Below are 26065 nucleotides of genomic sequence, written 5' to 3'. Positions count from 1 at the left end.
TAGTTCACCTCTCGAGTCTTCGGGTTCGAGTCGTTCGTTCATCCCGTGTCCGGTACCGCATGGTGCATTGCCTATGCGGCGGTCCCCGGAAGAACGAACAACTCGAACCCGAAGACTCGAGACGTGAACTAATCATTTCTGTTTCCTGTACAGAACTTATGGGTATGTTGCAGCTCATGCGTGGTCAGAAATTAACGAATCACTCTGAGTCAACTCGTTGTTCTTGAGTCATTAAAGATTCGATCAAAATGAGCAAATCGTTCATGTACCACACATCACTATCGTCCAAACACGAACGCTCGTTCCGGACCAGAAGTCGGTTTGGAAAACTGTTTTTTCCATACCCCTGAAATGGAAATTTAAATGGAAGTTTTGTGGCTTTTCGTATGAAGCTGGCGCGCTTTGAAACAGTGACGCAATTCGTGTTTTGAAGACATGTATTCAAAACATACGGTCTCTCTCTACTACCAATACGGATCAACAGCTTTTATGACCTCATTCTGCACGTCAGATTCTTTGTCCAATCAAATGCGCACTAGAATCCGAAGTCTAGAATCCGGAGAGAGAGAGAGAGAGAGAGAGAGAGAGAGAGAGAGAGATAGATTGATTGATTTTTAGTTATCAAACACTGGCTGACAATAAGTGGAGGTGCAGCACTCCTAAACGTGTGTGCACACATGCACACCTTATACTCTGAATGCAAGCGTTAGTTTAAATTCACTAATATGGTGGCAGGCAAAAAAGATTTATTAAAAGCATGAACATGTGAATAATTATTAGTGACATTAGGCTACATTTAGCTGACAGGACACTGGCTGAATGGAGATGCATGGTGGCCATTAGGAGGTAGTTTATAACACTAAAATGTGTTAGCGTTGTTAACAAGTAACTGGCTATCGCAAATATTACATGGTTTATTATATTAACTGGTTTCATGCCAGCTGCCTCAAACAAACATAATATGGGGACCGTCTTTCAGATGCTTCGTCAAATTCAAGGTGTTTCCTCGCTTTGTTTGAAATGAATGATAGCATCGGTTGCACACCGGCTTCACAGCATCAATTACATGTTTGTTGTCATCTGCAAAGTATTTCCATATTCCATACCACCTTTCCTCTCAACGAGTCACGGTGGAGCTAAACTTCTGTAGTTTTTCTCCGTGTGCTTGTAGTTGTTGTTCTTCACCACTTGTGGACCGACTAAAACACTTGCGCGTATTTGCTGCCCCCATCAGGTCCGGAAGAATTGCAACCTTGGTACCTCCATTTGGTTCCAACGCTACTCCAGTAAAACAAGTACCGTCACGTTTTAAGAATGTTGGTACCGACTTGGTACCGAAGTATTGGTTCACGTGACATTCCAAGAGAAATCTCAGGAAGCACGGTTCCTGAAAGTGTCTTTGGCCGTTCGAATGCATGCATTTTTATTCAGTTTTCCAACTGCAAGATGGATAAGAAGGAAGTGGCTTGATTTCGTTCACTTTATTGCGTCCGTGGTAGTAAGTACGGTTTACCCCGGGCTGTAAGGTAAGCCAAACGCTGTTGGCTATTTACAAATGGGGAGGAGCTACACGATATGTCCCACCCTGACTTCTTGTATCAGTGGAAATGCCATCAACACGTTGAATAATGCTGCATGTTTCAAGGCACTTCACAGGGACTTAATCCATTGTTTATCATGTTCTACATCTTCCAGGTTATTTGTACAAGTCAGGAATAAAACAAAATAAACTATTGCACCTTTTAATACGCATCGTTTGCATATTGCGCTACAGATGATCATGATGCAATTTCATCAGTTTAGGATACTAATAGATCAGAGAAAATGTCTAATCGATTTTAAGCTTGAATCACTCTCACCTTAATGACTTTTAAATCAAATATTTTTTAAATTTTTCATTTTTACCCATACATATGTCTTTTAAACCAGCAGAACATTAAAGCGTCATGTTTGTGGTTAAATCAGGACTGAAATCATTTCCTTGAATGCCGTGATTCATCCAAAGGCACAAATATGTTCGTCTGGAGCATCTGAGGTCATGATGTTCCCACGCAATAGAACACATTTAGAGAGCGATTTTTAGAGAGCACTTATTTGCATATTGCATCCTCATGTGCTTTTTTTTTTCTTTCTTTCTTTTTCTTAACATCTGGACTATTTTGTTGCATTGCGGGTTAATTGGTGAAAACTGTGTAACCAGTCAACATCTTCAGGAGGTGGCGTATTGGGGGGGAAAACTGAGATCCTGTGGTCCTCATAAGATCTCACGAACAGATGTACACAGAGTAAATGCTTACTTTGTAAAGTGGAGGATTCTGTCTGTTGATTCTGTGTTCATAAACAGTAATATTGTATTAACAGTGTATTTGCAGCATAATAATAATAGTAATAGTAATGGTTAAAGCAGTAAATGACCTACTACTGGCAATAGAACTAAACTCTACCTTTGCTTGTCAGTAGCATGGGACCTTCAAGGATGCATCATTTTGCTGGGTAAAGTTAAATACTGTTTTTACCTCCTTTCAAGTGCAAAAATGGTCCATAAGGTCTAATTATGGCTCCTAAATCAGTGTTAAAGGTACATTTCAATTTAGTTCCACTTATCGTATCGAAGGCACAAAATGTGTGCGCTTTAGGGTCCCACTATGGTGAGGCGTTTGTACAGTTTTGTACCCGATTGAAACGATACGATCTCTGTTTATTTTGCATTGTGACCTAACTTCCTTTTGTAATCAACCCTTTCTTTCTTTTTTTTTTTTTTTTCTTTCTTTCTTTCTCTTCCTTTTTTTTTTTTTTTTTTGGAAGTAAATGAAAATCTCGGCTGCGCTGTTGTGAAGGATCATAATGACATAAATGTTTCTGCACAAATCATTTCTCATCATAATGGCGATGCAGAGAACTGGCGCTCCTGTGTTCTTCTTTTCCTCTGAAATGAGAGAAGATGGCGTGGATGTATGCAAACCCGTCACGCATTATGAAACCTCGAATCAGAATGCCACGTCTTCTAGCATGCGCATAATCGGCTCCCTATAGGTGTGCTGGATGTTGGCGGAAAGTGATAAGAGAAAATTATTTATTTATTTGTTTGTTTGTTTGTGGTGCAGTGCCTTGCAGCAGTGGACGAGGCTTAGTTACGCAGCAGCTGGTGCATGTGCGCGTCCCTTCTCTCGCTGCTCACCAGCACCTGCAGCGTCACTGCTGCATCCGAGCCTTCCCTGTGCTTTATGGCCCTGAGTATAGTGGCGCAACCTGCGGGGTGTCTGTGCTTCTCGTTTTCTACGCTTTACTATGCCAACCTGCCAATCAGCGCGGTGATGAAATGCAGGAGGATTGTATTCGTGCTGCAGATTGTGTCATAAGTGCTGCTTTATGGCCATCTTTCTCGCTCCCCCGCTCCGTATGTATCTCTTCAGCACTTACGGTCGTCCTCTCATGCCCTTGTCCCGTGACGTGGCCTATTTTAAGAAAAACTGAACAATCTGCCCGTTTATTACATTTTTCTCCAATTTCCTACATAAGTGTTTAATAAGTATTAAATGAATCCAGTTAGGACTGGTCCTCTCTCATGCATTCCTCCAACATTCCCAAATGGAAAAGCTGCAGATTTTATACTGTTTACTGCTGCCTTTGTATGCAGTTTTACTGTTGTTAAATGAAATAATGTGAAGTCCTATTTTTTATTTTATTTTATTTTTTTTTATGAGCCTAGTGTTTTGAAGTCACGGTCAGTCTGTTTTTATTTTCTCTCGGTTTTTTCCCCTGGTGTGCGTTCCGCAAAGTAGGTTAACTCTTAACTGGTGTACACAGGCCGGCCGAGCCGATGGAAAATCTAACGGAGACTCTTGTCATAAAACAAACACAAATTGGAGGTCTCCGTTTGGTACGTTGCTTGTTCTGATGCATTATTGTTTCTGTAGTAACAACCTATACAGGGATTTGTTCAGCGTCACATAAATGGATCTAAAAACAACAACAAACAAATGCATGTAATTTGTTGATGTGAGGCACTTTTCTGTGAGATTGTTTGGAAGGAGTCTCCAGTGTCAGTTTTAGGTAAAGGTGTAGCTTTAGGTTTTCAGGACAGATTGCTTTGCAAATAAAACACTTGCGCGGTTATTAAAAAAAGAATCCATTTCGTGTCAGGCTATATCACACCACCCCATCGCTGATTATTTTCTTATGACTGCTTGTCCTGGTGTATTTTATTCCTTTAAGTCCATCTGAAGTGCTTGAAACCCGCAGTGTCATTCGATATCTCGGCTTAATTTCCACTGAAACAGGAAGTCAGGGCAGGGTATATGGAGTGGTTCCTCCCCTTTTTAAAAAGCCAGTAGCGTTTAGCTTACCTCACAGCCCGAGCCAAGCCGTACTTGACAGTTAGTACCATGAACGTGAGCCCGAGCAATGAGTGTGTTTGATTCACTTGTGGAGGATTTTTCTCCACCTCCTTCACCTGTTCCAGCGGACCTCGCAGAATCTTCTACTGATGAATAAAATGAACCAGCAGTTGTCTTTGGAGTCAGGCCGTATCAATTTGAGCCAAGAACATAATGAACTTTCTTTTACGTTCACACTATCCGTTGTTACCCAGATGTAGACGGGTTCCCTTCTGAGTCTGGTTCCTCTCAAGGTTTCTTCCTCATATCATCTTGGAAAGTTTTTCATCGCCACCGGCACACTCAATAGGGATAAATTCACACATTTTAAAATCTATATCCTGTGTTTATATATTTCTGTAAAGCTGCTTTGAGACAATGCCTATTGTTAAAAGTGCTATACAAATAAAACTGAATTGAACAGAGGGTGATGGTTCTAATCAGGAGGCAGACGGGGGGCGTTGATGTGTCTCTGTGGTATACTGTAAAATTATTTGTGTTTCTAAGCAATTCTCTGCTTACCATTTGTAATTTGGTAGAATGTTTATATGTGAATATTGTTTAATAAAATATTACTGATACGATTTCTCTCGCTCAATGACGGCAACTTCACCAAGGTGATTTTTATAACGTTGGGGGCGGGACACTTCAGATTCTATAGAGCATTTGATTGGAAGTGCACGATGAGGTCATAAAAATTTCCAGAAAATTTCCTAAAAAAATTTCCTAAAGTCCAGAAAACTTGTATTTTTTTATTTATTTTATTTCATGGGGACTTTAATAATAGCTTTATAGTCCAGTGCAAAACATCCGAATCAAAACTTGGACATCAAGCATGTCTTAGCTAACCCACTACATGTCCTGGTGTATGTTTTGTAGAGTAGGTTAACTCTTAACTTGTGTACGCAGGCTGGCCGAGCCTTTTTCAGTGGTATGCTATTAAACTGTTTTGTTCATCTATTAACTTACAGGTGATTACAATGTAACCAGCTGACACAGACTGCTTGAGCATAATCCCGGTATAAACTAACACAGTAGCTGGTAGTTAACTCGCTAACAAAATTACAATAATTGCTTAACCTCTTATCATGGGTTATGACGCAGTTGAAATATCTGTGCATCGTTTTCCCTTTACCCCATATGTAGTAGATCGGCTAAGACAGGTTTGATCTTCGATGTTTATTGCTTTAGAGGTGCACCAGAGATGCGTGTGAATATTTGAGTGCTGTTAAATGCTCTATTCTGATTGGTCAGAAGCTGGTGTTTTCATTTTCTGTAAAAGCAGCTTGGCCGTATCGTATCATATCATATAACTGAAAATCAAAATTCACCAGAGCAGGCGATGTTTTTCCAGTCTGTTCAGGTTTGGTGAGCCAGTACCCACTGTAGCATGAGATTCCGGTTCTTGGCTGATATGAGTGTAACCTGATGTGGCCTTCTGCTGTTGTAGCCCATCCGCCTCAAGGTTCGACTTGTTGTTCATTCAGGATGCTTTTCTGCTCACCATGGTTTTAAAGAGCCTTGGATATCCTACCAGTCTGACCATCATCCTCTGACGTCTCTCGTCTGACAAGGTGTTTTCCATTTGTAGCACTGACGCTTGCTAACATTTATAATTTTGTTAGACCACTTTCGGTAAACTCGAAAGACGTGCGCGCGCGCGTGTGTGTGTGTGCCCGCGCGTGTGTGTGCCCGCGCGTGTGTGTGCCCGCGCGTGTGTGTGCCCGCGCGTGTGTGTGCCCGCGCGTGTGTGTGCCCGCGCGTGTGTGCGCGCGCGTGTGTGCGCGCGTGTGACTCCCAGAAGATCAGCAGTTTCTAAAAGTCTCAAACCAGCCTATCTGGCAGCAACAAACATGCCGCGGTCAGAACAATATCACATCACGTTCCCCCCCAAATTTTGTTCGACGTGTACATTATTGAAGCTTGTATCAGTATGATTTTATGGTGGATGATTGGCTGACTGGATAACTGCATGAATGGGCAGGTGTACATAAGGAAGGATATCCTAACTGGAAATTCCTATGGTACACTGGCATACCTGTACAATTTCATCATCACTCCCCACAGTGTGTCTAGCTGTACCGGTACAGTACTGTCTAACTCTTTCCATCTGAATCCTAACTCAGCATGCATGTAGCCTCCAATACGGCTGACCCTATGATCAGTTTACAGAAAAAAAGCTGGACCAAGATTTCTCTATGTGCACACCCCAGAGATTGGCCTTAACACTAGAGAAAGTGTAGCTGCCAAAACTGCATGATTAGTGGTGTAGCCTGCATCCCTGTGTTCTGATGTGTGGCAATTGATACAGTACAAATTAATTATATATAATTTTTTATTATTATTTATTTATTATTTATTTATTTTTATATAAATAAAGTGTACACTACATGCTCAGTATATTGCAAGTATACACCTGATTTGAGACTTACATTCTAACCATAAGGGTGTTAAAATGAACAGCGATCATTCTGAGATTTGACACCGGCGAATAAACCCATTAAAACAGCAAAACGCCATCATTATGGTTAGATGTTTAATGGATTAGTATTATTTCACACCTGAACACTTCATTAATATACTGACATAATGACGGTGATGATGAAAGTATTGAATGTAAGCTGTATTGCATCTTTAAGTTTGGTGATGTATGTTCTTGCCAAGACCAAGTGCCTTGTGGAATCAGTGAAGGAAAATATATACAACACACTCTTCAGCATCTGGGCAAAACTCCCTAAAAGAGCTCCACACCTCCTTCCAATAGCCTGCTTTATACGTGAAGCATATCAATAGCGAACAGATGTGCACAATAGGATGTGAACAGTGATGCTGTTCTGGATCTCAACATTATATGTACACCCTTGAAGTTCCTTGAACACCAAGTGACCAAACATAACAGTAAGCTGTGTGAACTCAACCAGGTGTGTCTAAATAGAGAACTTCTCCAAGATAAAATGGCTCCGTGTGCATCTTTCTGGGGTTTGCTGCTTTGGTGATTCACTGATTAGTAGATTAATCATTATGAGAGATGACGCAAAACCGTTGATTTGGTCATTTTGTTTAGTAGCTAGCAGAGTGTGCTGATTAGCTTTATGGCTTATTATAAAGTATTAGGAAAAAATGTGCAAAAATTTGGAATGATAATCATCACACCAAAAAACGCAAGCGACGTTTGTTGTTTGGTTTTTTTTTTTTTGCTTGTTTTTTTGCACTTTCAAGCCAGGGGTTGATCAACTGAAAAACTGAGATGGTGAGATTCAGCCCACCTCCTGCAATGACTGATTATTTCAACAAAATTCACACAAGGTGAGTCCTGTGTTATGTTATGAGCCTTATGCTTGATCAACATTCATACAATCAAATGCATAGCAGTTGGTGTGGTCCGATAACGCAGGTGGTTTTAACAACGAACACCAAGGCTTCACCAATGGGTCACTGATTATATTACACTATGTAGCAATGCAGCACAATATGATATTTTATGTAGCTCAATATGTTCATATCATACAGCTGGAAATGTGACAAATCTCTTAAGTGTCGCAAAGTTCCAAATGTACGTGTGTCTAAATCTTATTGGTTTGGACCAAATGATCACAAATAGCGCAATATGCCACAAGAGTAAATCACGTTATAGACCATCTGAGGAAATTACATATCAGAGCTGAAGGGTTTCCATGGCAACAGCAGAAGTGATAAGTCACAACGAGCCATATTAATGCAGGGAGAATGTTTCCAGACATCAGGAATTGGGTCACGTATAAAAAGGATTTTCCCTTTTATTGTCAGGACGTGCTGCAGTCGTTCTGCTGTGAGGAATGTCGGCCATTTTGTGGCGTAGCTTCATTTCAGTGCACTTAATACGATCTTAATTTGCAACTGTTTTTTTTTTTTTTCTTTTCTTCGTTTCATGCTTATGCCGTTGACTGACATTTGCATCGCTGTTAATAATCTTACCTTGATATTTTTATTTACAATAAAGAACGCACTATATAATAAAATATTCTACATGTTTACATGTGGTGGTAACTTTCTTTCTTTCTTTCTTTCTTTATTTATTTAAATTCCAAGTTCAGGACCCGACTGTGCAGACAAGCTTCACTTCACCGTTTAACCCCTAAGTTTTAATGCCTAACCTTGAATCCTAAACGTCTCTCAGATGCAAACTGTGTAAAAATTAACCTGGTTAACATCAAAAAGGACCCACCAGAAAAATGTCTCGGGCCACACGAGCCAAGCTTCATTATCCCCAACCCTGATGTCTAAATCCTTACCCCTAAACCCAGTACCCAGAAGCACTGTGATAAAGATTCCTGTTTCATAGCAATGTCTTTTTTTTTTTTTTTCCCCCCCCTTTTCTTTCCTTTTTCCACCAGGATGTCCCAGTACACAGACGAGCCGCGCTTCACCATTGAGCAGATCGATCTGCTGCAGCGGCTGCGGCGGAGTGGCATGACCAAGCCCGAGATTGTCCATGCACTGGACACACTGGAGCGTCTCGACCGAGAGCATGGAGACAAGTTTGGGCGCCGTGGCTCTGCCTCTTCGTCCTGTGGCCCTGCTCCCTCGGTATCTGACCCCGCCCCTTCACATGGCACCAATGAAAGCTCCACCTCCCACATGGCCGTCTCTACTGCCACCACCTCTACGCAGACTCAGTTCCTGTCCCCGTCACCAAGCAACAGCTATGCGACCTCACCACCTGTCTCACTGGTTGCTGTGACGCAGAATGGGACGGCCAACGGGAAGCTGTCTCCACCCCGTTATCCGTCAGGAAACGCGGCAGCGGCCGTGGCAGTGAGGCCATATGGGTTTGATGGGGTGGAGGAAGAGATGGACGTCGACGACAAGGTGGAGGACCTGATGAGGTCGGTGATCAGAATAATTGTTTCCTGTCTAATTATTTCCATGATTAGTTTCATACCGTTATTTATTACATAAGCGAAGAAGGGGGGTGGGGGCATGAATATCAGTTTTGAGATTTCTACATTCTTTCCCATTGTAATTCAGAAAGTGAGACTTCTTTCTTGCTCTCTTAGCTTCTTCTCGCTCGAGTGACTGTGGTGAAACAGGTGCCTGTAGCATTTTTTTTGTTTGTTTTGTTTGAACAATTTTAGCACATTATTTTACATCTCATCATGGTGAATATCTGTAGCTGAAAAACAACCCAGTGACTTCTACAGAAAAACTGCTCCTCTCACATTGCTTATTGGTTCCTACAGTGATGATATACTGGTTCTAATTGCACAGTAATATGGCTTGTATCTAACTTGCTAGCTGACTTGGTGCCTTTTTTTTATTATTTCTTTTTTATTATTAAAACTAATGAACGATAATACACAGCACAATTGTACTACTGACCCTTATCTAGCTTGTTAGCAACCTTGTCTGTTGGTTTTGATTACACAGTGCGCCTGATGTTAGCTATCTTGCTAACAAGCTTTCCTGACTGTTGATTTGAATAATGATATAAATGAGTTTACTTGATGTAATTTAGCTCGCTAGTGAACTTGGATGCGAGATTAAATCCATGAAATTAAAATGCGATAATCTATTCGATATTGCAAAGAATAGCCTAGAAGTTTAGTACTTGGCTATCTAGCTAGTAGTCTGAAGGATTGCTGAATAAAAGCTATACAGCATTCCTTCAGGCTGCTAAAAGGTATTCAGCTATTATTGTTCAAATTAATGGTTTCGAAGATTAAAGTTGCATATCAAGTCAAGATTAAAGTTGCATATCGTCTCTTCCATTATAAAACCATTGTACTTCTTAATTCATTCATGTTTAATTGCACCATAGTGTAGTATCTTCTCAGTATCAGTTATCAGCCAGTATTCAGAGTTCTGGGATTCTCTGGGATCGGTGAATTAGTGTCTAATAGTGACTAGTAGTAATGACTAAACTAGTGACTAGTAGTAAAACAATTGGACTTGATTTTATATCATGAAGACATTAACCTGAGGAAGTACATAAGAAGGCGAAAAGGAAAACACCTTCAACATAATATAGCACAAGTCCAGACTTGGATCAGTGTGGGAATTTTTAATGTTTCCTGCCAAAATACTGGTTAAACCAGGTGTTGGGTTTCTTGCCAAGTTGTGTAATAACCCAGACTGAGACATATGGTATAGTCAAGGTTTTATTTTTGATTATACAACAAAGCTTTTGTCTAGAGCTGCAACAACTAATCGATAATTATCGATTATGAAAATCGTTGTCAATGAATCTCATTATGGATTAGTTGGTCTGCGCGCGGCATGGGGGAGATTTACTCATTACGTTACTTCTGTTCCGAAAACACGCTTTGGAGAGTAAACACTAAAGTTGTGTCCCAAATGAAGTACTGTACACTTACACTATGTACTGTGCACTACCATCTAGTGTGTGGATTTTAGAAAGGTAATATCATCAGTATCATCAATATCAACTTCCTAGGCAAAGGCGCTTGTTATCATACGCACGCTAGCATTAGCAGACACCCGAGTCACCGACAATGACTTTCTTCAGTTTACTTTCTGTCAGTGTTAACTTTTATTCCCAACATGACCTCAGTCTCCATCAGACGGAGGCGAAATCGTCACGTGACTGAGGAAGAAAGTCCTCAAAGGCAGGGGGAGCATTTTATATTAAACACTGCGGAGATATACAGTGATGCACGAGCACATATATACATACATAAACTTATGTTTATATCCAAAATGCTCCACTGTGTGTAAGGGGCAGGGGAAACTGGTGTAAGCTGCTTAAAAGGTTTAGATTAATTTAAGTTTCTTGTCATTTATATGCTGTATTTGCGCGCTTGCAGTGTAAATTCTGTCGTTTATTATAACGGAAGTGATGCGTTAGTAACGAGGCCGCGTTGCTGATCACGCGTGGTGTAGACGCGCTGATACAGAGTGTAGCGCGAGTAAGATCTGTAATGTCTAATTAAAACACTATGATCAAAAGTAAACACAAGCAAAATAATATTCCTAAAGTCAGCGAGTAACAGAAGCTACAAGGTGCAGTGAAAGGGAGTTTTTATTATTCATTTAGGACTGTAGTTTAATTTGGTGCTTTTTGTGCATCCATAAACATAATGCATAAACACTATAAAATAACATATATACATTTATTTTTATAGTATTTATACATTATTTTTTATGGATGCACAAAAAGCACAGAATTAAACTACAGTCCTAAATTAATAATATATATTCTGGTGTGTGTGTGTGTGTGTGTGTGTGTATTGGGTTTTTTTCTGTTTTGCAGAAACAGTTGTGTAAATTTTAGTCTGAATTTATATTTGTAACACTTAGTTTGTGTATTTTATTTTAAATAAACAAAAAAAAGGTACTGAAAGTTCGCCCCGCCCCATCCAATTAATCGAAAAAATAATCGATTCTGAAAATAACTGTTAGTTGCAGCCCTACTTTTGTCAAACAGGTAAATACAACAGAGTTAAATAGAAAAAAACCTGACTGATATCTGAAATCAACCCAAAAGATAAGAGTACAGACTGAACTATGAACTTGTTCCTGTTAAAGACTAAACAAATCGGGAGCAGCAACACTGTGAGAGAAACATAAATTAGTTTAAATGATGCAGCTCACACCAATAACGTCCTTTTGTATAAAGCATTAACACAGCTGTATTGTTACTGTTTCATACACAAACATGCTGCTGGAGGTTTTTTCTGGAAGATATCAGTTTAAAAAGAAATGTACACACTTCACCCAGCCCCTCTCCCATTATAATTTTGTCTGAAGTTTCACTTTAAAATTACCACATTGTATGTGTATGTGTGCTGATCGTGGGTGTGGTTGGTCCCAAAAACAGAGTAAAGTGTAAACTGTATAACTAGTTTCAGATCAAGTCCTAGAAAAACAGCTAGATAAATCCTTCCTACTGCTGCACTTCAGCCTTGATCCACTTTAGACGCGTTTCATACAGAATGCTTTGGACACTTTGCATGAAGATTAGCATGACGTTATCTAGCATTTCCAGTTTAATTGGATCATTTCCATGGTAAAATTAATCACCGGACTCGGATGGAATTATTCTCCAAACCTATGAAAGCTTGGTGGAACCACATCTTCAGCACAATGAAAGTTTCCCTTCTTAAATTTGGGGAGAAAAAGACCCCCCCCCCCCCTTTTTTTTTGTTTGTTTTTTTTTAAATGTCCTCAAGGCAAGATAAATGAGGTGTTATATTCTAAATGACCAATCAGAATCGAATCAAATTTGTTAAAATTGACTTAAATTTGCTGGTGAGAATTTGGCTTTCTGTAAGTGTGTGGAAATCCACACGCCAAATGTCATAGAACTCCTCTAACCAGTCCCTCCAGAATTTTGTGATTTTCGGAGAAGCTTGCCATTTAAAAAATAAAATAAATAAAAATCACTGCGGATTTGGTCTGAGACGCGGCATGTGACGTCATCACAACACTCATTCAGCCAAAGCCCTCATCAATTCACGTACGTCAAACATGAGTACAGCTGAAAGGTCGCATTTACCAACAAGCAGCACTGCATAAGACAGTTTTGTGCAATTGCGATTTCACCAATTCAGGTAGTTTTCTGCAATAAAAACACAAGTTAAAATAAAAAAATTTAAGAATAAGTTCTGCAAGTTGCGTTGCGAATTTGTAAAAAATAAAAAAGGACACTGCAAAATCAAGCATTTTTGGCCATAACGATCTCAAAAAACTCTTCAAAGAAATCCTTTACGGACTCACTGACACAGTTTTGCACTATTCACACAATTTATTTCGGTCTCTATGTGCTGACGAAAGCGATGTGAGGGAAAAGACCACAACTCGTAGCCAGATGTTTATGCAAACACAATATGCTGCCTCAGTCACTTTCTTAGAAAAGGATGACCGCTTTGACCGAGTCGTCCCCTACGCAGGAATTTATATGTTTGTATATATTTGTTTGTTAATTAATGTAATTGCTTGACATATTTATTACATTATGTTAGCTACCATCTTTTTTGGCATAGTCAGTTAGGTTTCTGGACAACTGAAACATGGGACTGGACAGCACGTTGGAGCTTTCACATGCTCACTGGGCTGGGTAATTGAATTAAGGTTAGCTAATGGATTTATGATTTGTCCACCCCTAACCAACATGCTCACATTTGCACAAACAACCAGGCACAGAAGAAATACCCTCAATACTAGGAAGTGTAATTAAACCAGTAGCTACATTACATTATCAGGGAGCATCTTTCTGTGGTGGGCGCACTTCTGATTATTATTGTGGCCAAGCAGCCAGGGGTACAAAGCTGCTTAATAATTGCCTTCCTCATGTCTTTATAAGTGTGTCTATCTATCTGTTTAGGAGGGACAGCAGTTTGGTGAAAGAGGAGATCAAGGCTTTTCTGGCTAACCGGCGCATCTCTCAGGCAGTGGTGGCCCAGGTCACAGGTTAGTGGGCGTGTTCATTTGCACCTTTACTTTTAACCTACTGGTCATCCTCAGGTCCTCACTTTGAACCTGCTGGTCCTTCTCGGGTCCTCACTTTGAACCTGCTGGTCCTCCTTGGGTCCTCAATTTGAACCTAATATTTCAGGATCAGAGACTGGACTTCAGGCATCAGATTTTAGTCTTGCATACATTGGTCTAAGGAAAAACATTTCTTCTCCTTTACTTTAATGTTAATATTAACAAATTTTGTAACATGATTAATTTAAAAACATCAGTGATTCTGATTAGTCAAAACCAGGAGCATGAGCTGGTCTGTTAATCATCCAGGTCTAAGCCCAGATTCATCTCCATGCATTTTTTCCAGCTCAGCTAGTAGCCTAAGTTTTGTTTTATGGAAGCTATGGTAACTTAGCTGTCAGTGTATGACATGATCAGAAAAAGTTGGATTTATGATAAAACTTGCCTTGGGTGATGTCACTGTTTGTAGGACTACCAGACCGATAAAATATAAAACCTTTCTGACTAGGCTAGTTTGGTGTCGCTAGCCAAGGGGAGGAACAACTAAGCTATGGATTTAGCTGCTACAGTGCCATGCAGAGTATGTTATCTGTCCTTATGCTCTGCTCATATCATGTTCATGTAAACTGGAACTCATTCAAATATTTACATACCTAGTTTTCATGCTCATCATGCTACTGTTTCAGATTCAGCCCCTTTACTGGTTAAATATTTTTAAGCATTTTCCTCTCACACTGACTACACACTGAGTACCATATCCATCCGCGCAGAAGCGAAGCACAACCAAGCGCAGTGTTCTTCCATAAAAAGCATGCAGTTTTATTTTTCAATAAAAGATGGTCAAAACTTGCATGGTGTACCTTTTTAACTAACAGTAATTAAACCATTACTGAATTGTTGTTTTATTTACTTTTCTCAGCTCAAAGTAGATGCCTGTATAATTTGTCTGTCTCTCTCTCTCTCTCTCTCTCTCTCTCTCTCTCTCTCTCTCTCTCTCTCTGTGTCTCTCAGGAATCAGTCAGAGTCGGATCTCCCACTGGCTCCTGCAGCAGGGATCTGATCTGAGTGAGCAGAAGAAGAGAGCCTTCTATCGCTGGTACCAGCTGGAAAAGACCACTCCAGGTTAGATGTACTAATTTTCATTAGTGTGTGAGAAAAGTATGAACTCTGAAGTGTGCTAGCTCTTGTCAATTAATTTTCATAATTAACTTCTTACTATTAGCTCTAACTTCTGTGCTGAATTTCTGATTAAATGCAAACAAAAAAAAAGTCTTTTTTGTGGTTTGGTTCACACCAAGTAAGCAAATGACTAATTTTCATTAGTATTGGATACCTCATATCAGCTCTACCAAATTTACTCCCAGCAAAATCAAATTTTGAAAAAAAGTCTTTTTTTTTTTTCCCTCTCCCCTCCAGTTAAAAGTTGCATTTAGGTTTTGTGCCCTCTTCTTTTTTTCTGCTCATTTCTGTCGGATTTGATTTTGCTGGGAGTAAATTTGGTAGAGCTGATATGAGGTATCCAATACTAATGAAAATTAGTCATTTGCTTACTTGGTGTGAACCAAACCACAGCAACGTATTTCCTGTTCACTTGGCCTCGTTGTGATCAAAGATGAGCAAAACAGCATCTAGTTAGATCGTTTGCCATTTTATATGCACAATTTTAGTGGAGTAGTGCAGGGGTTCCCAAACTTTTCCAGGGCAAGGCCCCCCAAATGGCATTAACATTTGACCGAGGCCCCCCTTTTGCAAGATGTCTTTAAAACACATTAAAAATACAGACTTCTGAATATATCCCCCTTTTTTATTAATAATTACATCTTACATCTGTACATTACAGTACATTAGGAATTGATTGTGTGTGGTTGTCTGAGAGTGAGAATTTATTTTTCACACCAAATTGTTGAGGCCCCCACTTTTTATTTATTTATTTTTATTTATTTATTTATTTATTTTAACAAAGTAAAATAAATGAGAATAAGCCGAGTGGCTGCACTAGCAGTGAGATAATCATGATCTACATTTATTAATTTGAAAAGGTGGGTCAGTATTTTTGTCTAATGAACACATTTTAGGATTCATAGTTTTTACTCTTTGGAACAAGACAATTTCTGACAATGTTTGTATAAATATACAGTGAAAAAATATTTGCCCCCATCTTGATTTCTTCTGATTTGTGTATGTCTCATACTAAATAGTTTTAGATTTTCAAACAAAATACAACAGAAAACAAAAGCAACCTGCATAAACACACTATAGTTTTTTAATTTATTTGTTTTTTACTGAAGCAAAAAAGCTATCCAACACCTATCACCCATATGCCCCCTTAAACTTACTGCCACCCTTAAACTTAAAATCTGGTTGTGCCACCTTTAGCAGCAATAACTGCAACTAAACGCTTCTGATAACTGGAGATCAGTCTTTCACTTACTTCTAGGACTAGGACTTACTCCTCTGCTCTGGATCATTGTCTTGCTGCATAATCCAGTTGCGCTCGAGTTTCAGCTTATAGACTGAAGACTGGACATTCTCCTTTAGGATTTTGGTAGAGAGCAGAATTCATATTTCCCTAAGTTATTGCAAGTTGCCCATGCCCTGAAGCAGTAAAGCATCCCCACACCATCACACTTCCACCACCATGCTTGTCTGTGGGTATGATGTTCTTTTTGTGGAATTCTGTGTCTGGTTTACGGCAGATATAACAAGACCCCGTCTTCCAAACAGTTCCGGTTTCAACTTCTCAGTCCGTAGAACATTCTCCCAAAATGTTTGAGGATCATCAAAATTCAGACGAGCCTTAATGTTCTTCTGGGTTAGCAGTGGTTTTCACCTCACCACTCTTCCATGGATGCCATTTTTTCCCAGTGTCTTTCTGATAGTGGAGTCATGGACATGAACCTTTATTGATGCAAGAGAAGCCTGTAGGTCCTTTGATGTCCTTGGCTCTTTTGTGACTTCCTGGATGAGTAGTTACTGTGCTCTTGGAGGAATTTTGGGAGGTCCACTACAGTGCCGAGTTTTTCCATTTGGAGATAATGGCTCTCACTGTGGTTCTTTTTAAGTCTTAAAGCCTTTGAAATAGCTTTGTAACCCTTCACAGACTGATGTATTGCAATCACCTTCTTCCTCATCATTACTGGAATTTCTTTCAACTTTGTCATCGTGTGTTACTGGGTAAGACCTTTTAACCAACTTCATGTTGTTGAAAAAGTTCTGTGTAAGTGTTGATTTGAGTGAACAGGGTTTGCAGTAATCATGTCTGGTCCAGCTGAACTCTATTATGAATGCAGTTTCATAGATTTGGGGAATTTAGTTTAAAAAAATTTGTCAGAAATTCACAGCTGTAAAAGGGAGTTCACATAAATAGTTTGCACGATTGGAATTGAAGTTCTTGTATTATTATGCACATACACATTGAAAATCATTGTGCAAAACAGGTCTATATATGTTCGCAATATTGCATTCACTTCTGACTTTAAAAATGTTGTTGTTGTTACATATTTTTAATAAGAATGTTGATGATTATGATCTTCTGTGTTTTCTCAGGTGCTACTTTGAACATGCGTCCTGCCCCCATGACCCTGGATGAAATCGAGTGGCGTCAGACTCCGCCCCCAATAAGTTCAGCCACAGGCAGCTTCCGCCTACGCAGAGGCAGCCGCTTCACCTGGAGAAAGGAGTGTCTCGCTGTGATGGAGAGGTGAGGGTGAGACTGCAAACATACGGCATGGACACAGAGAGGAGGAGTGTAGGAATAGACCTGAGTGTATGAGGGTGAAAAGTGATAACAATGAATCATTTGGCAAAAATGAGCATGAAGTATGCAACAGTGTGGATCTTACAAAGGTTCTTTGTATGGCAAAAGCATGTGAATGGCCATTTTTATCATCTATAAAAACGTTTCAGCTATTTCCACCTCGCTAGCTGTGGGTAATTTTTGTAGTGTGTACTTTATTTTCATTTTTGTTACTTCCTTGTTTAACCTTTGGCATTAAACAAGGAAACGCTCCGGAAACAGATCTTCATGACCCACTTTTACATTAACAATTCAGACTTTACAGAATACCTAGCAACCTGAAACCACAGAAATACAGAAGTGTTAAAAGCTATTTTCTATTATAAATACTATAATAACAAGTGCATGTAGGCTTTAGTGGTTTTTTGTTTTATTTATTTATTTATATTTCCGTTTTATATATGGAGTTATTGTCCACCCTGACATGTAAATTTCAAGCAAAAGCAATGGTATTGTGGTACTCAGAAGTAGTGTGCATGGGTTGTACATTTTATAAAATTTTATTTATTTATTTGTTTGTTTACTTATTTTTACAGATTTATAGGGCACTACGAGCAAGTGGAGAATATAGTTTGCTCACTGAGAATTGGAACAATGCTGCAGAATGTCTGCACCACTTATAGTGCACTATAGGGAATTATGATTTAAACACAGCGTGTGTCTTTGCATGTGTCAATAAGGCTGCTGTGAATGTTGACTGATAACAGTAAACTGAAACCATGTAATTGATGAAAGCGTAAATATCAGATAGACTTTCGCACCCTGGAGAACGCTAAAGTTCTGAGGGGGGCGGGGCTAGACGTAAAAACAAGCAGCGCAATTGCATGCTTTACGTTAAAGAACAGATACCACAGTTTTCCCCTTTACCAGCTAAACAAACATTAGGCTGTACAACATTTTCGACATTTCTGAAATGGCAAGTTGTAGTCTACTGAAAACATTTACTGGGTTGGACAGTTTTTCATTCCGTGGATTTGTTTTTGTACTGTTTCGCATCTAACAGGATGACCATATCCTATAATTGTAGGGGTAAAAATGTAAAAGCTGTCTTTTCCCCCTCCGACACAGCTACTTCAATGACAACCAGTATCCGGATGAAGCCAAAAGAGAGGAGATCGCCAACGCCTGCAATGCTGTTATACAAAAGCCAGGTAGGCAAATACTCTACAAACGCACATCGAGATAGTATGTAAATGTTAGACTCTATTTAGCACTGTGGCTACCCCTTGGAGGATTTGCATCATTTGTGGTGAAGCTTAATCGAGGCCATGGTGATCACGCTGGTGAAATTTATTTTATTTTATCTGCAGAGTTTTCAGACATCTGGGTCATTTTAAATATCTCATAGTGGTACGTGTAGGCAGTTAGATTTATGTTGGAATGACTATGACCACATTATAAAGCATAAGCATGAGATTTAGCTGATGTTTTGGTCCTTGCAGGGAAAAAGCTGTCTGATTTTGAGCGAGTGACGTCCTTGAAGGTCTACAACTGGTTTGCTAACCGTCGCAAAGAGATCAAGAGGAGGGCCAATATTGGTAAAGTGTTACCTCTGTTTCTTTTCTAGTATCTGGTTTACACTTGGTCGTTTCATGCATTTTGAGGATTATATCCGGACTAGGAAAATGTATATAAAACGACATGTATAAATGCAACCAAGGCACATTTTAAAACCGAACTATATCCAGTTGAAGCCATTTTGACTACATAACGCAATACCGGATGTGGTCCATGACCCCATACCCCTTTACTGTTGTTGATGTTGAAGCAGCATATTCAGTAGCCAGAATGTTATCTGAGTAGAGTAACCTCACTGTTGCAACAATTCATCCTTCTGTGGAGGCATTTTCTCACCATCTACCGTGAAGCATTGTCAACTTCACACCATAATGCTTTTGTCTACACCAATATAACCTCTTGCCATTAGACTAGTCCACAGAGCTACAGCAGTGGTGAGCCTTACACTGCCTTGTGTTTTCTCTTTCTCCTGATGGCGGCTATAACATTGTTTCCATAACGCGACATGTTACTGATCTTAACTGCAGAGTCCCTGGGCAAACCCCATAGCAACAAATATATTTGCGTTGAGCACCTGGATACAAAGAACACAGGAAGTTGGTTGTCGGTGTTGTGAGCTAATTTGTATACTACAGGACACTGCAGTAGGATTTCAATCTGGCAAACTGAGGACACGTTGAAATCCATGTGGTTCAAATCTGAATCCTGATTCAATCTGCATGAAACAACCAGGGGCAAACAGGGTCAGTGACGAGTTCTTTCGACTCAGGTTATGCATTATTAATTTGAGGTAATTTCTTACTTATCAATTTACTTAAAGTGCATCTATTATGCTTTTTCAAATATTCCCTTTCATGTGCAATATCTCACAAAAGTGAGTACACCCCTCACATTTTTGTAAATATTTGATTATATCTTTTCATGTGACAACACTGAAGAAATGACACTTTGCTACAATGTAATGTAGTGAGTGTACAGCTTGTATAACGGTGTAAATTTGATGTCCCCTCAAAATAACTCAACACTCAGTCATTAATGTCTAAACTGCTGGCAACAAAAGTGAGTACACCCCTAAGTGAAAATGTCCAAATTAGGCCCAAAGTGTCAATATTTTGTGTGGCCACCATTATTTTCCAGCACTGCCTTAACCCTCTTGAGCATGGAGTTCACCAGAGCTTCACAGGTTGCCACTGGAGTCCTCTTCCACTCCTCCATGATGACATCATGGAGCTGGTGGATGTTAGAGACCTTGTGCTCCTCCACATTCTGTTTGAGGATGCCCCACAGATGCTCAATAGGGTTTAGGTCTGGAGACATGCTTGGCCAGTCCATCACCTTCACCCTCAGCTTCTTTAGCAAAGCAAAAGTCGTTATTATGCTGGAATACTGCCCTGTGGCCCAGTCTCTGAAGGGAGGGGATCATGCTCTGCTTCAGTATTCAATTCAATTCAATTCAATTTTATTTGTATAGCGCTTTTTACAATAGTCATTGTCTCAAAGCAGCTTTACAGAAATATTAACACGGTATACAGATATTAAAGGTGCGAATTTATCCCAACTGAGCAAGCCACTGAGTGGCGACGGTGGCAAGGAAAAACTCCCTAAGATGTTTTAAGAGGAAGAAACCTTGAGAGGAACCAGACTCAGAAGGGAACCCATCCTCATCTGGGTAACAACAGATAATGTGAAAAAGTTCATTATTGACTTATATGAATTCTGTATGGCCTTAGGAGCAGCTGTAGTCCCAGCAGTCTGGAATTGGAGAAGATTTGAGCTCCATCCAGAGGCAGAAAGGATCTGGATCTCTAGTATCTCCATAAAATCGTGTGTGGCTTGGCAGAAGGAGAGAGGGAGAGAAAAGATTATTAGGACTGGGAATTAGTATAATAGAAAGTCTAGTCAGGGTAGGCGTGAGTAAACAAATACGTTTTAAGCCTAGACTTAAACACTGAGACTGTGTCTGAGTCCCGAACACTAATAGGAAGACTGTTCCATAACTGTGGGGCTCTATAAGCCAAAGCTCTCCCCCCTGCTGTAGCCTTCACTATTCAACGTACCGTCAAATAGCCTGCATCTTTTGATCTAAGTAGGCGTGGCGGATCATAGAAAACCAAAAGGTCGCTTAGATATTGTGGCGCGAGACCGTTTAGTGCTTTATAGGCTAATAAAAGTATTTTATAGTTAATGCGGGATTTCACTGGGAGCCAATATAATATTGATAATATTGGTGTGATATGGTCGTATTTTCTAGTTCTAGTTAGGACTCTAGCAGCTGCATTCTGGACTAACTGGAGCTTGTTTATGCTCCTACTGGGACATCCAGACAGTAAGGCATTACAGTAATCTAATCTAGAGGTGACGAATGCATGAACTAGTATTTCTGCATCATGTAGTGACAATATATTTCTTATCTTAGAAATATTTCTGAGATGAAAGAAGGCTATCCTAGTTATATTATCTACATGAGCATCAAATGACAGGCTGGAGTCAATAATCACTCCAAGGTCTTTAACTGCTGTACATGATGAAACAGAAAGTCCATCCAGAGTAACCATGTGATCAGAAAGATTATTTCTAGCTACACGTGATCCTAATAATAGTATTTCTGTCTTTTCAGAATTAAGTAAAAGACAGTTAGTTAACATCCAACGTCTAATGTCCTTTACACAATCCTCAACCTTACTAAGCTTCTGTCTGTCCTCTGGCTTCGCTGAAACATACAACTGTGTATCATCAGCATAACAGTGGAAGCTAATTCCATGCTTACGAATAATTTGTCCTAGGGGTAGCATATATAAAGTAAAAAGCAGTGGGCCTAAAACAGAACCCTGTGGAACTCCAAAGGTAACCTCAGTATGCGTGGAGAAGTCTTCATTTACATCTACGAACTGATAGCGATCGGTCAGATAAGACCTGAGCCAGGAGAGGACTGTTCCCTTAATGCCAACAACATTTTCTAATCTATCAAGGAGAATAGTATGATCTATAGTATCAAAAGCTGCACTAAGGTCGAGTAACACAAGCAGCGAGACACAACCCTGATCAGAGGCCAGTAGTAGGTCATTTACTACTTTAACTAACGCTGTCTCTGTGTGATGATGAGGTCTAAATCCTGACTGATATGTATGTCACAGTACATGTTGGCATTCATGGTTCCCTCAATGAACTGTAGCTCCCCAGTGACGGCAGCATTCATGCAGCCCAGACCATGACACTCCCACCACCATGCTTGACTGTAGGCAAGACACTCAAGTCTTTGTACTCCTCACCTGGTTGCCGCCACACATGCTTGATACCATCTGAACCAGATACGTTTATCTTGGTCTCATCAGACCACAGGACATGGTTCCAGTAATCCATGTCCTTAGTCTGCTTGTCTTCAGCAAACTGTTTGTGGGCTTTCTTGTGCATCATCTTTAGAAGAGGCTTCCTTCTGGGACGACAGCCATGCAGACCTGACAGGCTGCACTGACAGGCTGACCCCCCACCCCTTCAACCTCTGCAGCAATGCTAGCAGCACTCATACGTCTATTTCCCAAAGACAACCTCTGGATATGATGCTGAGCACGTGCACTCAACTTCTTTGGTCGACCATGGCAAGGCCTGTTCTGAGTGGAACCTGTCCTGTTAAACCGCTGCTTCTTATAGCCTAGGCCATCTTTATGTAGAGCAACAATTCTTTTTGTCAGATCCTCAGAGAGTTCTTTGCCATGAGGTGCCATTTTGAACTTCCACTGACCAGTATGAGGGAGTGTGAGCGTGATGACACCAAATTTAACACACCTGCTCCCCATTCACACCTGAGACCTTGTAACACTAACAAGTCACATGACACCGGGGAGGGAAAATGGCTAATTGGGCCCAATTTGGACGTTTTCACTTAGGGGTGTACTCACTTTTGTTGCCAGCGGTTTAGACATTAATGGCTGTGTGTTGAGTTATTTTGAGGGGACAGCAAATTTACACTGTTACACAAGCTGTACACTCACTACTTTACATTGTAGCAAAGTGTCATTTCTTCAGTGTTGTCACATGAAAAGATATAATCAAATATTTACAAAAATGTGAGGGGTGTACTCACTTTTGTTAGATACTGTAGTGTGTTATAGAGCTGTTTGTGAATGTAAAAACATCTGCAAAGTTTAAAAAATCAAAGCGCATGACAAACAGAGTTGTTGTCTCCCAAATGAAGGAATCGATTCTGAACAGCTGAATCGAGTCGTTAGTGATTCCAGACTTTACTTCCTGTATTAACCTACGTAGGTTTGTAACAAAAAGCCCACCTCTGGTCTTCATCGGCTGCTCTCTGACAGATGGAGCTGAAACTCGTTACAGTAGTAGGCGTTTCCCTTTCGAAACATGCTGACATCAGTAGACCAATCACAACAGACTATGACATCTAACCAATCAGAGCAGAGTATGCTCTCTGGAAGGAGGAGTTTAGAATGAATCCTTTAGAACTTTGAATGAGTCCTTTGTGACACTGAAGGGGAAAAAGGTAATGATGCAGTTTAAATTATGAGCACGTTAAAGTGTTTTTTGATCTTGGATGCCTGTAAATCTATTGTATGAGAGCTTTAAAACAAAATTAGGCACGTTTCAAATCCATAATAGGTGCTGTTTAATCTGTAAACAGGACTAACAGCAGATGGCAGAGCTGATGGACATATTTAATAATATCAAGCGCATACACACTGAAAAAGTGTTGCTAACATGCTACTCAAGCAGTAATGGCATTGCAGGGGGAAAGAAATCCAACATTTCATTGCTGCAAAGAGAACTATATAACTAAGAATTTGGTAGTGTTCAAAAAAATATCAACGAGCTCAATTATTCAAAATGGCCCAGCCCTGTGTTCCAGAGCTATATCTAACACACCCTCATTGACATCCCATCACAATTTTCATCTTTGTGTCTCTTGCCATATTAAGAGTCATTTCCTTTCTTTCTTTCTTTTTTTTTTTTTTTTTTAACACTATCTTTATTGAATTTAGATAGAGCAGCAGTACAGAACAATAAGGAAAATTATTCTGAGAAAGTAACGAATAATAGGGCTAATACACACGGGGGGAAGAGACAAATGAGCAGGGGAAAAGTGCAATCATTTTCTTTCTTTATTTTATTTTTTCAAGTGATGTTTGTTAAAGCCTGAGAAATACACAAATGTATTATTTTGCACATTTATTAGATCAATTTATTTACTTCAGTCATTAATGGCGTAGCCTAAAAAGCATTGAAGCTGGAGATGTCTTTTGTAGTCGGAGTGTGACTGATGATGCAGTTCTTTGCTACACAAATAAAAGTAAAAGTAGTGAGTCCTGAAACGGTTTTTGCTTTAAGTATAAAAAGATGATTTGTATAAATTACTGGTTAACTGGTTCAAAATAAGTAGTCATGCACCCCTAGTGGATGCAAACCAAACTAGGGTTTGAGAGAGAAGTCGGCAAGGGTGTGTTCTAAACGCTGGAGGGCAGATGTACAGATTATAGATGAATGCATGTTTGGTCTCGTGTGCCAGTCGCTTAGTGGGTTTTTAAGTAGCTTCAGATGTGTCATGGCAGGGTCTTTTTTCCAAGAAGCCACAATCCTGGAGAGTCACGGAATCGACGTGCAGAGCCCTGGAGGTCACTCCAACAGTGACGACATCGACGGCAACGACTACACCGAGCAGGTGAGGCATCAGCTATAGACTTTTTACAACTGCAGTATGCAATACAGATGCCTTCAATGCTTATCCCCATGTCCATGTGGGTTTATTCTAGATACTCTGGTTTCCTCCCAACTCCCAAAATATCCTGGTAGGTGGATTTGGTGACTCTAAATTGCCCCTAGGTGTGTGTGTGTGTGTGTGTGTGTGTGTGTGTGTTGCACATTGATGGGATTGTCCAGTGTTCCCAGGACAGCCTCTGGATTCACTACAAACCTGGCTAGGATAAAGCTCATACTGAAGATGAATTAATGTTCATCTAATGTTCGGTATTGACTTTGCATGTATTTATCTCTTTCCAGTGTAAAGTGGGTGAGGCTTATCTCATTTCTTTCCACTTGAATGGTCTCCTCAAATCTGAGCAACCTACTGAATGAACACAATAAGTTTGTTAGATGGTACACGCTGCGTTAGAGCTCCACTAGCACGACTGGAAACGAGGGTTTATAACTGTTAGAATATAAGTGATGAAAGGGATTCATTTGTTTTATGGATGTTCCACAACATTTAAATGTAATATAAGCAAATTAAAAAGTACAATGTGTTACTAGATTGGTTAGTGTTTGTGTGATTGATGGAGGAGAGAGTATGGACAATTTTGATCTCTTGGGATTCCAGCCATGGGTTGCTTCTTTTTTTTCCCCTCACAAAATTTGGTTGAATAAACTGACCCAAGTGAGACGATCGACTGAAACTTGATGAGCCCTGTAGCAGCGCCTGAGGTAGTAGAAATCCAAAGTCGGCTAAAACGCCCGTTTCTGTGGCCTCCACAAAAGAATGCGATCATGTGACCAGCCCGCTCTCTATATATTTGAACTGTATGGGCTGCACAGACTGGGCCCTCTGGTGTTCAAACAGTGCAATTGCATTAGATGCATAATTAATAGAATGATGGAATGTATCCACCATGCGAGTTGCACATTTCTACCATGCGCGTTGTCACGTTTTTGCGTCGCACGGCATCCTGTGACAATGCATAATTACAGCCCTTTTAAACATGGTATAATGAAGATGTTCTAAATGAACTGTTGTGATTTTTTTTTTTTTTTTTTTAAGTTTTGTTTTTATTATTAATGTAATGTAATAATGGGGCTTTCCCTCTCTCTCATGTACTCACAGGGTTGTGAGTTGCCCTACTTTGAGAAGAGACAGTTGGCCCGGCCGTTTGGTTTCTACAGGCTCGAGCCAACATCGCCAACCCAGGTGAGGAATGAATGATGTGCTACAGTTATGCGTCTGTTT

At 40.0% G+C, this 26065-nt stretch overlaps 1 protein-coding gene across 9 annotated transcripts in view; it reads left to right on the top strand.

Moving 5' to 3' along the window:
- Nucleotides 1-26065, top strand: part of hmbox1b (homeobox containing 1 b) — a 32557-nt gene that overhangs the window by 1918 nt on the left and 4574 nt on the right. For 2 of the 9 annotated variants that reach the window (XM_053614456.1, XM_053614457.1), the window contains 10 exons: nucleotides 7596-7682; nucleotides 8750-9241; nucleotides 13699-13784; nucleotides 14814-14924; nucleotides 17349-17502; nucleotides 18667-18749; nucleotides 19041-19136; nucleotides 24678-24787; nucleotides 24879-24914; nucleotides 25943-26026. In XM_053614456.1, coding sequence (XP_053470431.1) covers nucleotides 7624-7682; nucleotides 8750-9241; nucleotides 13699-13784; nucleotides 14814-14924; nucleotides 17349-17502; nucleotides 18667-18749; nucleotides 19041-19136; nucleotides 24678-24787; nucleotides 24879-24914; nucleotides 25943-26026 — 1311 coding nt within the window. In that variant the 5' untranslated portion in view covers nucleotides 7596-7623. The remainder of the gene's footprint in view (nucleotides 1-7595; nucleotides 7683-8749; nucleotides 9242-13698; nucleotides 13785-14813; nucleotides 14925-17348; nucleotides 17503-18666; nucleotides 18750-19040; nucleotides 19137-24677; nucleotides 24788-24878; nucleotides 24915-25942; nucleotides 26027-26065) is intronic. The other 7 variants (XM_053614465.1, XM_053614464.1, XM_053614460.1 and 4 more) reach the window with 6 other exon arrangements.

Source organism: Ictalurus furcatus, chromosome 25 (assembly GCF_023375685.1).
Source record: "Ictalurus furcatus strain D&B chromosome 25, Billie_1.0, whole genome shotgun sequence".
In the NCBI taxonomy this organism is placed as follows: domain Eukaryota; kingdom Metazoa; phylum Chordata; class Actinopteri; order Siluriformes; family Ictaluridae; genus Ictalurus; species Ictalurus furcatus.
The sequence above is the reverse complement of the archived record's forward strand: the minus strand, read 5'-3'. Positions and strand labels throughout refer to the sequence as shown.